Source organism: Ptychodera flava, chromosome 1 (assembly GCF_041260155.1).
Source record: "Ptychodera flava strain L36383 chromosome 1, AS_Pfla_20210202, whole genome shotgun sequence".
NCBI lineage: Eukaryota > Metazoa > Hemichordata > Enteropneusta > Ptychoderidae > Ptychodera > Ptychodera flava.
In genome coordinates, this window is record NC_091928.1 from 19,976,720 (window position 1) to 19,993,800 (window position 17,081).

Here is a 17,081-nt window from a genome sequence, read left to right on the forward strand (position 1 = left end):
CAGTGACAACACCTATGAAATGATGAGGGATACTCAAATCTTCAGAGTGACTTTATCGTAACTGGCCACAGTCATCGTTTTTCTGTGACTAGGCCTAGATCTTTCACTTACCAGAAAATTTTGATTTAGGCTAGATCTTGGTTTTTCACCCGAAAGCTTACGCACTGTATTATAACACGGCCCGGTCCCTCCACTAAAAGGAGGGACCGTGGTAATAAGTACATAAAATTCGGATTATAATGTCAGCACGATAGGAATGGCTGACACTGGAAAAAATACTCATATATGCCCTAAATACATCAGTGTACAAAGAAATTTAGTTTTTGAATATTAATACATGAAAATATTGATGAACAAATGATTGTTTCTTTTTAATACTTAATGTTACACAAAACTATTAAAAAAGACCATGCTATAGGGCCTAATGCGATTGATGTCGCTTGTTATTGTGCATGTAACTTCCATATTTGTCAGGAATGGGCTTAAATCAATTTTTTATTTTTCTGTATACATATTGCAGTTTATTCTCTCATCCAGATTTGTCGAGCGATTTTTAGTTCAGAAACGAAAAAGGCTGGCTTCCCGTCGAACGTTGAACGCCGGTGCAGCAGCAGCAATGTGTACAGTGGGTGTCATGATTGCTTTTCCTCCCAGACTGCCTTGCGGTGCTTTAAAAAGAGGCGCGTCCAATTCAAGATGGCGGACAGTGCACTGGAGAGTGAGTTTAGAGTTTACTATGCATTGTTTCATAAGTTTATAAAATAATTTTGGGGTGGAACACCGTGTGTCCCTCTTGATCAGCTAGGCAAACCTGCTGATATTCTGGTACGAGTGTTTTGTACCAGAGTTGCGTTGAAATGCTGCTGCCGAAGCTCGTTCGTAAATTTTCGTCTACGCTAAAATTTGGTCGTGTCACTACATTTCTCGGTTTCAAGATTTTATGTATATCTTCATTTATCATGGCTCACCTAAGACATCTGTCCGGGCATTCGCGTCTCTATAACCACCCAGAAGTCGACGTTGGTGTCGACACAAATCAAGTGGGACATGAAACAACAAAGTAGAATGCTGTTTTGTGTTTTGACGGAGTTTTCAGACAGAAGTAGTGTTGATCCGTAATATCAGAGAGTCGGAGAGGAAAGCATTCATTGCAGACCGTAGCTTTAGCCTGCTACTTTCTGTAATTTGATTACCTAGGGCACATGAAGTAGAAAAATTGGCCGTAAAGTTTGCACGGTAGTCATTGTAGCGGAGTGTACTGTAGGTTTGCAGCCATTGGCAACAAAAAGGGAACAGAAAGACACGTACGCAGGGCTACAAAGGGGATTTTTACAGTTCCAACTTCCATACCAACAATAAGGCAAAACCCGGTCCTGCAAGTGCTCGGCTCACTCAGAAGTCTACGTAAAGCCCAGCGATTGCTACATCCCACTCAGGGTCGTATACAATGTGAGCTGAACGCCTGTGGTGCCCTGCCTGTGCAATTGACTGCCGCAACACTGTTTCCCCGAATCCCCTAAAATGATTACAAATACATGTACGGTATGTTTTAAATTTGTGCAGGTAGCTCAGCAGAAGCGCTGATCAGCCTAAAGACTGCTGGAAAGAACTCGCCCAGTGCTCACTATAGACGTGTAAGTACAAACTAATCTAGTCACAGATCACTAACATTAGTCATTGGCATTTGTGAGATTTTAAACTTTAAATTTCCATATCTAAACCAACCATGGGGGTTGTGAGGTACTGTATGGTACTACAGTAAAACCACAGGGGGCTTCTAAACTGAATATCAAAGGGGACTGGAAAATTGTTTACAGAGGTGTTAAGTTTACAGAGGTTCCTTAAACGTGGCATTCTATGTGGGACAAGTAAAGGTGTTCAGTATAGTCAGGTTTCCAGTTTAAACAGGGTTCGGTTTAGACAGGTTTCACAGTACATGTAATACAAACAACAAGTTCTACTGGTAATCAGCATTGCAAATGTAGGTACCATTGCATTTATTTTTCACACGTATAAAGCTTCTCATTTTGACCGTAGGAAGATTTTCCCAATGTTGTATAATGTTATGTATAATATATCCAATTTTTGACATTATTAACCACTTGATCTGAAGCAAGGACGTTCTATTATCATTTATCCATAGTGGTAAACTGTGTGTACAGGAAATAGTTGTCATCAAGTTGTGAATAAATTACTGATGTGGATGAGAGACAATCATTTAACCATTTCACCATCATGTTGTCTCCAAAGGCTGATGTCATCAATATTGAGAGTGGATCTGTTTATAGGGAACTGGCTGACTGGGTGTAAAAAATACATCTTATGTGAGCAGCTACTTGTGTCATGATAGTGTGACAAAGTGTTGACTGTGGTATACAGTAAATGCTGTATGGAACATGTACATGTATTTGACAGTGCTGGCTTTGTGATTACCAACACAAACATGTTCCTGGCGGCGAACGATGTCAAAACTTTTATCAAATTTGGTGTGATGTTCTCAATGTGTCTCGGAAGTATCATTTTCAATTCATACTTTTATTTTTAATTTCACAGACGGGGAGAGACCGGAAGCGGAACCGTCGTCTGGATGACTATGCTGATGTGACATCAGTTTCCATAAAATCCCCACGGAAGGCATCCAAGATGAGTCCCAATTCCCACCCTGTAAGTTCATATCAGCGCACGGAGAACAGAAGAACTACACAGGTGCATTGATATCATTGAAAAAGAATTTTAAAAAGTCTACTGATGTACACACTGATACATGGAACTATGTTCTGTGCAAGCACTCTGTTGTCTACTGACTTAAACGAGTTATTTCTTATCCAATAAGGTGTTACATATTACATGTATCAGTGTACATGAAGACCGACTCAAGGAAACCACAAGAAATTGAGATAAAGAGCGTAGAAATCTCACAAACGAGAAGAGGTAGTGATTGTGTATGACCTGTTGTAAAACAGTAAGGAGAGTGTTTTCAGTGTGGTTGAGTGCATCATACAGTTAAACTGGCATACCAGTGAAGAGAGCAAATCTTTCTTGTAAACTTTAATCATAGACAGTAGAGGGGGAAGACCCTGTACTGCCTCTGCTGTGACCAGACTGTGCCTGTCTGTTTTACAACTTGACATTTTCTACAAAATTCGTATGTGACATGATACATAAAGTCCTTGAAAATTACTGAAACTTCTTGAAAGTCTTTGAATTTAAGTGACTCTGAGAGTATGGACCCTGATGTGCTTCTAGAACATGTACACTGCTTTCTGTCAGCTGCAAGCTATCAACATCATGTTACCTTTACTATCCACATCGACAATTGAATTTAACCCTTTGAGTGCTATAATTTTTCCCACCAAAATTTTAGTGCAACATTTTACCAAATTTTATGAAATTTTTCTGTATTTTTTGATAATTTTGGACCAAATGGAAATAACATTTTCTTGGCTACAGTTTTTTATCAAAATTTTAGCAAAAATCTGAAAAAAATTTGACTGAGGTATATTCTATAAAGGCGACAAAAATTGACTTTGGCGCTCAAAGGGTTAAGACTGTTTTTTTCTTCCACATGGCATGTACTGAACCTCAGCACAAAAAAATGCAAAATATGCTCAACAACATGACCAATGCTTTGTACTCTTCTGTTATACAGAGACTGACACCAGGGCTGATGAGCACACCTGATAAACGTGCCGCTCAAAAAATTGGCGCCAGACTGAAAAATCTATTGAAGCTCCCAAAAGCTTACAAATGGTGCATCTATGAATGGTTTTACTCCAATGTGGACAGGTAGGAAGATATGTAGTATGTTGTTGAAGGAGATTTTTAATGATGTTTCAATAAATACCAGTGTACTCATATTCTTTTTAAAACAACTTTGTACCTCTCTTGTTTGTGACATCTTTCTACAAAGATTTCAGAGAATTTTTAGGATTTCTTTGTGTGTAGTGCACAAACTATAGAGCCTTCAACTCTAAAACACATGTATGCACCGTACAATGCCCTTAGGTTGTTGAATTCTGCAATGCTGCAAGTACAAACAAAAGTTTCTGATTTTATTTCAAACCTTTTCTCTTTAACAGGCCATTATTTGAAGGGGAAAATGATTTCTGTGTTTGCTTGAGGGAGAATTTTCCACAGCTTAAAACAAGAAAGATGAGCAGAACAGAATGGTCAACAATACGAAGGTTGATGGGCAAGCCAAGGAGGTAGAGTATCCTCTTGCAAATCTCAGTGAGCTGTCAAGATTGTCACTGGTTTTATGGATAATACATCGACCATAAAGACACTTTGACTGTTTTTAACGGTTAAAAGCAGGGTCCATACACTCCTGTAAAGTTTGCAAAGTCCTTGAATTTTAAAGCCTCCTCAAAAGTCCTTGAAAAGTCCTTAATGAAATTGAGTCCTGGAACGTTCTTAAAAATTGACAAGTCATCCATTGTTTTAAAAGATCACAAAGACCAGTCATAAGCTTGTGAAATTGATTAGTAAAATGGTCTATGAAAATGGTATTTCGCAAAAAAACAATTCCGAGAAAAAGTCCTTGAAAAATGCTGAAAAGTCCTTGAATTCTAGGTGACTTTGGATTTATTATCCCTGGAAAAAGTACATTGTAAGGTATTCAAAAGAATTTTTTAAATGCACACAACAGACATTTCTACTGTCTATCAGTTCACAAATTACATCGATGCAATTACTTTATAGGATTTTTTTTGTTCATTTGCTCTTTTAATCTTGCAATTAGTCAGTCTTTGCTGAACCGGAAAAAAGATCTTGCAGCATCTGACCACTGAAAAATATGGAATGTATAAAAGCATCAGAGAATTCACATTTTATCACCATGAACTGTCTCACTCCAATCTTCTTGTCTCTTTGGTTGGTAGTATCTACTGAAACACCACGCGGTTAACAGTTGGTGTGTATGAACAAATAGTCCCACTTACAAGACTTCTTTACTTACAAACTGGTTCATACTGTTGGTTTTTTTGTCAGGTGTTCACCAGCATTCTTTGCAGAAGAGAGGTCAGCATTGGCAGCTAAGCGGAAGAATGTGCGTCTCTTACAACAAAGGAAAGCTCGTGAGTTGTCAGATTTCAAAGATCTCCCAGATGAGATCCCGCTACCCCTTGTGATTGGTACAAAGGTGACAGGTGAGAAGTCAATAATTATGTCTAACTCTTTCACAATCATAGCTTGGCCCAAACACATTGTTATCAAAAGGAATCGTGGACCTGTGGGTTACATGGAATTTTCGGCAAACAGGTTAAACTTTACATGGCCAGAAAACATTCATCCCTGTAGCGGACCCTTTTATATATTTGTACCGTGGCCGAAAACGACACAGACCCTCTTCAGTTTGTAATTGCGTCGTTCTGTTAGAGCTGCGTCGTTCTGTTTTGACCTGCGCTCTTCAGTTTGTAATTGCGTCGTTCTGTTTGAGCTGCGTCGTTCTGTTTTGACCTGCGCTCTTCAGTTTGTAATTGCGTCGTTCTGTTTGAGCTGCGTCGTTCTGTTTTGACCTGCGCTCTTCAGTTTGTAATTGCGTCGTTCTGTTTGAGCTGCGTCGTTCTGTTTTGACCTGCGCTCTTCAGTTTGTAATTGCGTCGTTCTGTTAGACCTGCGTCGTTCTGTTTGAACTGCATCTTTCTGTTTGATCTGTGCTCTTCAGTTTGTTTTCAGCATAACTTGGAAGTACTGGAGTAAACATTTTGTAACAAACATTGAACGGTCACTTGGAGAATACCATTGCAACTTTGCAGGGGTGCCCGTGGAATCACAGGTAGTAGAGGGAGAGGAGTTTAGTAGAGGGAGAGCAACTCCACACATCGTTCACATCTTGGTTGTTTGCGTTTAATGTATGGCGGTGTGTATTTTTTGTTTCACTGTCTTGTGTACAGAACAGAATAGGTACTGCGAGACAGCTGAATATGAATCTCAGTGCAGTCTGTAGCCTACTCCAGAGTTGAGACACTGCGTACGACACTAACGGTATGTTTCGAAAGTTTCCAGACTTTCTTTATCAATCGCCTCAAGTCAGGTTCAGTGGATAAATTTCGTGGTATATTGGCAGATTGTACGTATTCCTATGTTGTCCCACTGAAGGTTTGTTCTTTCATTCTGGAAGCTAGGATGTCTAACTTTGTTCTATTGTGTTCGTATTGTGTTTACTAGACTGATATATATATATATATATATATATATATTTTCGAATCTCAAATTATGATTCAAAGTACATTACCAGAATATGCCAGCGGGTCCTATACTTTTCAGTTGTGCTATTTTTGTAGGAAATATTTCTCTCAACTTTGTACTTTGTGCTTTTGTTTGACCTCCGTTATAAATAAATAGAACGGAAAAATTTCTTTTTGTCTACACATTTAGACAAGAACTGTTTCCCTAAGATAATGTGCACAGTAACAACATATTTTTACTCTAATTTAAATAGCAGGGAGAGAGGTTATGCCTCCACTGTAACCCTTGGACGAGGCTACCTCGTGGTCGTCATCATCACTTGCTACACGTGGTAGAGCAGATAGTTTACATCCTGAGCATTTTTTGAGCAATTTTATAAGAAGGAAAGTGAGGGCAACTTCACACATCGTTCCTACCTTTGTTAAATGATGCAGTACATTGAGTCGATTAATGTGTGTATATACAATCTCTCTTACTACCTAACCATAGTGCGTTACTCTTTTCCTTATTGATCTTCTGGCCGAGGATGTTGCCGAATGAGTCAACTATTCTGAGAAACTCTTCGGCAGATTTCACATCTGATAACATTCGAGTGGTGTCATCTGCATATTGTGCGATTTTAACTCATTTTGTTCGATTTGAATGCCCTTAATTGTTTTGTTGTGACGAATGGCAATGGACAAAATTTCTAAACTAAAAACAAGTAACATGAGTAGGTGAAAGAGTATCACCTTGTCTTGAACCGCTGCTAACTTGAAATTAACCAGAGGTGACACCATTATTAATGACTAGAAATATCGCAGTATAAAACTTTGACCCATAGAATAAAAGATTCACCAAAATTAAATTTCTTTAAAGCAAAATAAAGGAAAGGCCACTCGATAGAGTCAAATGCCTTGGCAAAATCAATACAAAATAGAATACCAGGAATATCGTTTTCATTTGCAAAGTGTATCGAGTCTAAAATCTTGCAAAGAGCGTCACCGATGTAGCGACCTTTCACATATTAACCAGCTTGATTTGGGTGAATCATTTCCCATAAAACTTTGAAATTCGAATTAAAAGGCCTTGGCAACAATTTTTATAATAACAGTTTAAAAGATAAACAGGTCCCCAATTTTTCAGTTACAGACGATCTTTTTTCTTTTTGTATCAATCAAAGTAATGGTTGCTTGTCTTTGGGAAACTGACACTGACAACTCTCCATATGGACGTGTACATATAGTTGACACTCAGTACAGTTAAATTACCATACAAGGGCCAGAAACGCCATTCCCCGGGCTTTTATTACAGGACATGTTTTTCGAAGCTTGGTAGCACTCTTCGAGACTCAAATAACCCTCACAAATATTTGTTCTGTAATTCTGACAGTGGAATATGCAAATCGCCAGTGAACTCTTCTGGTTTTTCTTCAGGAAAACAATGTGTAGTCTGGTATAAATTTCGATAAAATTCTTTCTGCGAATTATAAAATTTCATTTAAATCTGTAGATGCTTGAAGTTTACGAATGTCATCTTACTCTAGCACGTTGAATAATACCTTGTGTTTTGACTTTGTAAATATCATCTAAAGCTCTCTGAACTTCATCAATGTCTTTTCATGTTTTTCTATTTCACTTTCTAATTTCGAGGTCCTTTTTGATGCTCCAGCTTTTTTCCTTGTGTCTTTGACACTTAGCCATTTTTGCTGTATTTTATACAAAAATCCATGATTTTATACTATTTAAGCCTTGGATCAAGAACGTCAGTGAAATCTTGTCCCAAATATTTTTTTCATGCTGCAAACCTTCGAGCAACCAATAATCGCATACAGAAGGAACAGAGTATGCGATACACTTATAAATGCCAGACTTCACAAAAGCTACAATAGATGGCACTCCGATTCACATGAGCATACACAAACACAACAAGACCAAACCGTAGACATAGCTTCCGTAATTGAACAACAAACTTTAGTGGAACAACATATTAACACATAAAATCAATCAATCATTCAACATGTCTCACCAATCAAAAATGAATTTTAAGTGACTGATGAAGAAAACTCTGTTTTCGAAACGTAGCTTCAAAGGATCGCAGTGTAACGCTAGTCTCTCCGCTCCAATGTGGGTTAACAGCAAGACACGTAAATTACGGGTACGTCTCGCCATGCCTAATCAACCCTTTACATAATCAACCCTTTACATAAAACAGCTAAACATGATATACACACACATAGAATCATACACAAAACGCAAAGAATTCACATATGAACGATGTGAGGAGTTGCTTTCCCTTTATTACAACAAAACAAACCGAAGAGCGACGATCAAACAGAACGATGCAGTTCAAACAGAACGACGCAATTACAAACTGAAGAGCGCAGGTCAAACAGAACGACGCAGCTCAAACAGAACGACGCAATTACAAACAAGAGCGCAGGTCAAAACAGAACGACACAGCTCAAACAGAACGACGCAATTACAAACTGAAGAGTGCAGAGTCAAACAGAACGACGCAGCTCAAACAGAACGACGCAATTACAAATTGAAGAGCGCAGGTCAAAACAGAACGACGCAGCTCAAACAGAACGACGCAATTACAAACTGAAGAGGGTCTGTGTCGTTTTCGGCCACGGTATATTTGGGTACAGGCTTGTGTCACTGAAGGTTGTACAGGACTGTTACAGTGCTATACACGATGCTGTATATTACTGTAACGTGTCTACAGTGCAGATGACATAGGTGTGTGACAGGTCTGGATTTCATTCTTGTGTCAGTAAAGTGTTTGATTTTGCATGATTTTCAAGGCTCTAAGGTGTTTTCAGTAATGTTATTTGACCCAAATGCATGAGAATGGGGTTTAGGTAATCCAGCATCTATGCATTTTGTTTTCAACCCACAAGAGTTCAAATATATTATAGGATACTAGACTAGGGTTCAGATGTATAAAATCATGTGCATTTAAGTGACTATATGATTTATCGTGTTAGAGATTTCACTATTTTAAATTGCCACATTTAGAAACCTAAAGGTTGCTATGTGTTTTGACTTTTCACTGCAGCTCGTCTCAGGGTGCCACAAGATGGCTTGTTCACAGGTCAGATAGATGCTGTAGATACCCAGAATGCAACATACAGAGTCACATTTGACAGGCCAGGACTTGGTACACATACTATTCCAGATGTGGAAGTACTGGTAAGCTACTTCTAAGTGTTTGTAACAACCCAACTCGAGCCATATTTTTGTAGCTAATCTCTGTGTTTGAAAGTCTTCAGTATGTTTTTTTTGGTCCCATAATTACATCCATGTATTTGTACCATCTAGGCATATACCCCAGTAATGCTGTAAAATTATGATGGAAACTTTACTGATTAGTGAAGGAATTCAATAGCTACATTCTTTTGTCTGTCCAAGCGAATGTTTTTTTCTTTCAATCTTGTTGTATTACTATCAGTTTAATCATGTTACTATTGCCATTACAGTCTAATGAACTCCAAGAAACTATGCCCTTAGCTGCATTTATTCAAAAGCAACGACCAAGGTCAACATATTTAACGCCACCCAGGTAAGCCATGGATGTTACTTTGTTTTCCTGCAACGGTCAGAACTCTTCTCAGGCGCTGAACTTTTCTGATATGTGTTTTCCTTGTTTGTCTCAATATATTTGCCATATAAACAGTACACCATACACAAATTATGTTCATAAATAATGTTTGAATTTCACATAATATTTTCAAGACATTCATGAAAGATCACATGAATTGAATCTTTCTAAGACTTTATACACATTTTAAATCTGTCAAAACTTAGTTTGCCACAGTAGTAACAATGATTTCTATCAAACTAAGAAAGAAGCTGTATTTATGGTAGATATTTTTTACTTATTTTATTTCACCAAGGACATTAGGGATAGAGTTGACCGTGAACAACTGTTTTATGAATACTTTTTTGATTAATAAATTTGCTAAGGTTACCTTTGACTTATTCTGTCCAATTTGAAAACAGGTAAGAGACAATGTTCTTTAACTTTGCCAATAGAAACCCTGGTATATTACATTTATCGTTAGTGTCATGTATGGCACAGTTCAGTGTGGGAAAAGTGACAGTGAATGAAGTGTCTTAACATTGCAAATGATTCCTGGCGTAATTATCGATATGGCCTCTCTATGGATCCAGCACCTTTTAGTAACAGGATCATTTCTTTCATGGTGTACTAAACTGTACCTTCAAATAATCTTTTTGTGATCTGTTATCATGATGCATGCAGGTTAACAATGGGCACACTACAGTCACCTCAGTTAGAACATGATCCAGTTTTAGGAACCTCGCCGCTTCGGAGTCGTTTGCAAGGCCTTGATGGAGATACACTTGGTGGTTTTCCTGTCAAATTTCTTGTCCTTGTGGTGAGTGCCTTTTGTGTGTAATGATATTACCATTAGATAATTGTACACACTTCTTTTAGAATCACTTTTCACCGGTCCAAGTTGAAGACTGTACAGAAACATAAATGTACTGTAATCCATGTCTGATGGGGCAGTACTGCTCCCATAAAATTTTTTACAGGAAATTTATTACAGGAAGTTGCTGTATCCCAGTATACATGTAGAACAACTGTTCAGAGTCCGGCTTGCCCCATGTACGTGACTCTGGGCTCTTAATCATTTAATAGCTGTAAGTTTAACTGTTTTCAGAGCAAAGCAGGGAAAAATTGATCAATGAATTTCAAAGAAAAATGATACACTTCAGAGATTCCATTTGTTGTTGAAGATAAACCTGTATCACAGTGGGTAGTGGCAAAGTCAAGTTTCTGATTGGTTCAATTTCTATATGATAGTAAGACACTTGTTGAAAACCATGGGAGTGAACTAATGTGCCTTGTTCTAGTAATGGCTAACTTGGTGTATTGCTCTTCTGAACTGCTTTCAGACAAGGCTGTCAAAAATTTTGATGATCAAGAAAGATCAACTAAAAAAACTAAAAGAGTTGAACACAGAAGCAGAACGACTGGTAAGTTGAATGCTACAGTTGCATAGTACTTTTACAAGATGTGGTGTGATCTATAACAGTATTTTCTATAAGGTTGTACTCACCTTGAAAGTGACCAACTTAAATTTTTGCTCAAAATTTCCTCAATGAAACCCACAACCATTCTTTTACCAAATCAAGAAAAATAGGGATCACTTTGCAGTTTTAAACTTGAAAAACAAATTGCCTTTCATTTACCGATATTTAAAATTTAAAATGGCTACCATCCTCATATTAACTTTGCCTGGAAAAATGAAATTTTGGATTTTCAAAAAAACTAAGAGGATGAAATCTTTCAAGCACTTTAAAATGAGCCTGTACAAGGGATAAAGCTAAGAATTGTAAAAAATCAGGAGTCAGATTTTATTCCTGAGGCACATTCTACCTCAACTACTTTCTTGTTATAAAGAAGGATAAAAAAGCACCAGTCTATGATTTTTCATAAAATCGTTCTTTTGACTCTGTCAATATTTATTACACTGCAGAAATCATATCAGTCACCAATCACATCTGAGTTTCAACGTAAATATGCTGGCGTGGTGTTAGAATTAGAAACACTTAACAAGGACCTCAACACATACTTACTGGGAGTTCAACAGTATTGTCAAGAGGTAAGTTAATAAAGTTAAAATGTTGCTTTTTCCATCCTGTTGTAATATGTTGTGAATACTGGTGCCGGAATTTGACTGTATGACAGAAAGCACTATAAGGCGACTTTTTACCACACTTTGTGTGTGTCTCAAATGTTCCCATAATTTAAACTCAGTATCTCAGTTCAAATCTGTCAACCGGTTTATGGATTCTCTACTTTGTATGTGCATTTTTTGATGTGTAGAGGAAATGCAGGATTGGGGCATTTATTACCAGGGTTAAACAGTGTGTTCATATGATTCATATAGATATGATTTTACAAGAAATACTTGTATATGCTGAGTAACTACGATGAATGCACTGGTAAACAAAGTCACGTTTATTTTTTTATTTGCTGTATTGTCTAAGTTTATTTTATTTTGTTCAGCAACATACATTTTTAGTACAACATAGCAATATTTAGAGCTTGCCATGCTGTATGTTTGTTTTAACACATGTTTGATGAGACTGTGCACTTCTTCATTTCACTCATGATTTGGATAAAAAATTGAGTTTCCATTGTAATACATTTCAGCAATGAAGCACACCAAGTGACGGTATTCCACAAGATTTTGACCAGTTCACGACATATATGAAGTGAACTCTTCGAAATCGAGTGGTATACCGTCGCTGGGTGTGATTTATTGCTATTATATCATAACAGTATATTGTGAAATTCTGGTGTGGAACGTCAAAAAGGAATTTTTGCACAAGCTGGGAGCTTGCGGGTACGCCAGCCGTGGTATATTGCCAATATACCATGGTTCTTTTCGTGTCTTGACCAATGAGGTCAGTGTATTTACACTATCAATATACTGGTATGATATAATTATATATCTACCATGTAAGTGATGGGTATTGTGAAATTGTCATGTTTGAAGATTGCACCAGATTGATATCAAAAGACGGTAGTATCAAATTGTTCTGCAAGGGGACGATGCAATCAAGGCATACCGTCTTGTCACACACACACACGAGGCATGTCATGACACCGAGTGATTTTTTCCTCCCAGATTGCACCAGAGCAAGGTCTACAGCCAATGGACCAACCGACAGAAATGAAGAGGAAATGTGAAGAGGAAGCTAAAGAGATTGTTCGTAAAACTAACTTGTCCCTCGGTCCTAAGACAGTGAAGAATGAATCACTGACAGAACTCATTGCAATGTTGACATCACTGATGCTCCAAATTAAGGTACAGTGAGATATGGTCATTTCATTGAAGCTCCCTGAGCTATAGCTTTCTGATGTACTTTCATGCTTTTTCTTTCTGTTTGTAAAATACATTTTTCGTTCTCCCAAACACTTTGTTGAAATCTGTACTGTTCATCTTGTCAAACAAAGCTGAAGTCTAGTCTGGAATTTATTTGTCATCAATAACAGTGCTTTCAAAGTTAAAAGGTCGAAAGAATGTGAGACACTATCTTGTTGATTTGATCCTAGGGGCTGCACCATGGGGTGATAGTCAAATATGATTGCATAAGTGTATTTTTATATGTATAAATGTTGTTTTATTTATAGCAGTGTGGTTGCATTGACTTAGAGTAATAAAAATCAAATACAAATCCAATCCAAAGGTCTAACCATAGTGATGATTGGTTTAATGTCATTAAAAAGACCTATTTTATCTATTGCGTAAATATCTTGTTCAGTAAAGGTTGCTGAGTTCACAAGTGAACTCGTCTGATTTCCTCATCACAGAACCTTGCAGAGAGTGATCTGAATTCATTTGAATTGAAGACGTTAACAGAGTCATTGGATGAGATTAAGAAGAAAATAGACCTCAGAAACCACAGGTATGGATGTAGTTAGGTACAATGCATATTAGTGTAGATTGCTATGGTATGGTGTGCCTGATATGCATGCATACATGTTTGTGAGGTATGCAATAATACATGATTGGGATTGGTAAAATATTACTTTCATTCACTTTTAATGGCCACCATCCCAATTTTTTGCAAAAGTAAAATTTCCATTTTCAAAATTAGCAAAAAAAAATTGCTCCATAAACTTCAAAATGAGCCCATATAATATCATGCAGTGGACTGGACAGCTATTGTAAAAATTTCAGAGACAGAATACCTTTCTTCAAGATCCATTGGTAATGCAGCACCACTGTGCTACAAAGGATGCAGTGATTCATGTATCTCTACTCTTTCTTTTCTTCAGCTGTTTCCAAGACAGTGTTGAGATTCACGTGGCCCACATCCAGAGTGGAATGAGTCAGATGGGTAACCTCCATGCCTTTGCAGCAGAGCAACCTCTCTTTCTGTGAATAGACAAACAATGTCACAATACTGCTGTGCGCTCTTATGAACTGTTCGAGTAAAGTTCTCGAAACTTCTTCATGTCAATGCTATGCCGGTATGAGTAAGATGAAACATTTTCTCGCCTCAAAGGGAACTTTGTTGATTCTATGGCATGTCAATTTAAGTTAAAGAGCACAATGTATTACTGTATGGTTCAAACCCACCCATTGCACTGTGCTGTGGAGGAAGACTTTGTTTGTTGTGTCTGTGATTACAAAAAAACTGAGACAGTTTTGTATTCCCACCCACCAGTGAGATTCAACCTTCTGCATACAATAAAATCTGCTTCTGACATACAGCCATTCAATGCTTACAGCTTACAAAACAGAATTAAAGAATTGTGAAAGTATGAGAAGACAAATCCAGACAAGTTGTCCCAAAATGACTTTTTGAACTTTTGTCAAACCATTTTACACAAATTGAGAATGCCCAAATAATTTTATTTCATATGTTTGGTGTGTCTGCAATTAAAATTTTGTTTCTGACTAGAATGTCGCAGTAATTTTAACCTTTAAATATCATTGAGATCCCCATCCCTATAAAGTTGTGATCCAGTTCCACTGCATTACGTGTATGAAGATAGGGGAGGATGGACCTTACCTAAAGCCAGTTTAACTAACTACACATTTACTTTTCCGGAGAAAGTTTCCTTTAATGTCCAGCGGCAAAATCTATCGATTTCTCAGCTGATTTGCTTCTGTATGTCTTGTGTGCCAATTTCAAATCTCGGAGTAAAGGTCCTCAACAGCAAAGATCTGGCCGGAACTAACCGTAATTTATATTAACATCTCTGAAACTTTGGAAAAAGAAAAGAGATTCTATTTGTTGTAATGTTTCACAGCAGTTTCATTGCAGAATGATTTATTCTGCCTGTACTCTGTGAAGGCTGAAAGTTCACTGCCATCTGATATCTTCAAGTCATTAAAAAAGCGGTCATCAGCAGTTTGGTAGTGCAATTGAATTTTAATCTTTACACCATATTTGTTTGCTAGTAGTTCCATCATGTCATAAGGTAAAACTAAATCTGTTTGTGTGCTTTAAAGGATCCGGCATAGGGTAAAAATACATGTCACCTGCTTCCTCCTGTGAATTTTGGTGAGTAAATTTGGTAAAAAAAATACAGCGAATGGGGTTTTAATGTGTAAAGTCTACGGGTAATGATAGGTCACATATTTGTTTAAGTCTTCCAACTTGCCATTCCTGATTGAATTTCACATATGAAATGGCTTGCATGTTACCGGTAAATGAATATTTTGGTTGGAATTTCATTATCTACGTGTGCCCAGAATACAAACAATGATGCTCAGCAGTTTCATCACAGACTAAATTCATATGCACATTAAGGAGATATTAAAATCACAGTCATTCATAAGGCTCATCCTGCAAGGCTGTATCACTTCCATATTTACTGGGTTGGTAACAAGCACTGATGAGCCAAACCATACATGTATGTATTTTCACCCACTCTGTTTTCAGGGGCCTTGAAATGTCCAAATGTTTGTCAAAATGCAGCCAGTGAGATCTGTTATTCCTCAGTGGCTTTGTCCAACTGGACCTGTTGGTGAAATCTGAACTTGGCAGGATAACTGATACTGCGCCTACCTTATTCCAAACACTTTTTTAGCACCACATAGTTTTTTGGTATACTGTTAATGACTTCATGCACAATCATCATGTTCGTATGTTATTAAAATCAGGACACATTGTCAACAACCACCTATATGAAGTTTCATATACTAAACATTTGCTGTCTGGATACAGTTATCCAATCTTTTACTTTACATTGTATCATGCTACTGGTAATATTGGAAGTTCACACTTACAGTAAGTCTTATTTGGCAAATTTTCAAATAACGTTATCTTAAAATTCCTAATTGAAGCCGTGGCTGCTATTGGGAAATCTTTCCACTACCCCAAGGAGAAAAAGTCTGAAAACCTCAGGTGGTAGTAATTATTTCAACATAATGAGTGCTTTGATAATTAAATGTTTCTGTTTGTTGTACAGTTTTGAAATATATATAGAAAGGAGGTAGCTGATAGGGTTTGATATTTTATCATGGTTTTCATGTTGTGATTTTGAAGACATTGGTGTTCTGTTTGGAAATCGTAGTGAATAAAATATCTTCCAATAATCAAAAGATGCGTATTTTGTGTGTACAAATGAAGTGAGTCAATGTTTATTACCCAAACAGATGTTCTCAGTGTGAGCAAACAAACAAAATGAGTGAACTGCATTCATAGTCTGTATCCTTACCATTCCTTAGAAAGAATTCATGATCCCAATCTTATCATTTGCATTCTTGAAATGCTGCCCCAACAGAGGATAGCATACATGTTGACAGAAACATGCACAAATTAACTTGCCCTGTGTTATCAGAGAGGACAAATCGTATCACCCTATGATGTATCTTTACACCAGATACTCAGACCTTAGGTGCTACGGTTTCTCAGTTTTGGACCACATACATAGAAGCAAACATTCATTTTCTAGCCTAATAAGTATAGCTTCCATTGCCATATATACATAATGGCATATGGGAGTTAAAATGGGCTGAACTCTGTTAGAATCTGTTACACTCACAAGCACCAATGTAAGCAACAGCTGTTTATGTCAAATCACTACAATTCAAATGGTAAAAACTGAAAAGTGTTTTACATGTCCAATTATGATGGAATTCTGCTTATATTAAACTACCTACAACCAGCAAACTAGAACCATTGCAAGATTGTCTTCTCTGCCCCTCACCCTGGCTAGATGATCTGTAGAGCACCTGCTAACCAACAGCTGACTAAGCCTGTGCAAACATTGCCTGCCCCTCCCTCAGGTCTTATTCAAAGATGACTTAATTTTTTATCTGAAGATTTTTTTGTCTATATGTTCAGTAAGGCATAAACACAAGGGCAACGTGTACTATGAAGCAACACAAGAAACAAAGGTGTCCTGAAATA

At 37.4% G+C, this 17,081-nt stretch overlaps 1 protein-coding gene across 2 annotated transcripts; it reads left to right on the forward strand.

The window, feature by feature from the left end:
- The first annotated feature begins 639 nt into the window (after positions 1–639).
- LOC139132289 (protein lin-9 homolog) lies at positions 640–14,908 on the forward strand. 2 transcript variants are annotated; one of them, XM_070698681.1, is made up of 14 exons: positions 640–718; positions 1,564–1,634; positions 2,554–2,706; positions 3,650–3,786; positions 4,080–4,205; positions 4,990–5,147; positions 9,232–9,365; positions 9,653–9,735; positions 10,438–10,573; positions 11,097–11,177; positions 11,681–11,806; positions 12,839–13,018; positions 13,525–13,619; positions 13,993–14,908. In XM_070698681.1, the coding sequence occupies exons 1-14, from the start codon at positions 697–699 to the stop codon at positions 14,096–14,098; spliced, it is 1,608 nt and encodes a 535-aa protein (XP_070554782.1). In that variant the 5' UTR covers positions 640–696; the 3' UTR covers positions 14,099–14,908. The 2 variants fall into 2 exon arrangements, with proteins under 2 accessions (XP_070554782.1, XP_070554790.1); XM_070698689.1 differs by having other exon boundaries at positions 2,554–2,664.
- Positions 14,909–17,081: the final 2,173 nt, after the last annotated feature.

What these genes read in the sequence shown, in the direction of transcription:
- LOC139132289 (XM_070698681.1), top strand. Translation starts at nt 697, where the DNA reads ATGGCGGACAGTGCACTGGAGA. An exon ending in TTCAACAGTATTGTCAAGAG is followed by an intron (nt 11,807 to 12,838) that starts GTAAGTTAATAA and finishes TTTTCCTCCCAG; the next exon opens with ATTGCACCAGAGCAAGGTCT. An exon ending in ATAGACCTCAGAAACCACAG is followed by an intron (nt 13,620 to 13,992) that starts GTATGGATGTAG and finishes TCTTTTCTTCAG; the next exon opens with CTGTTTCCAAGACAGTGTTG.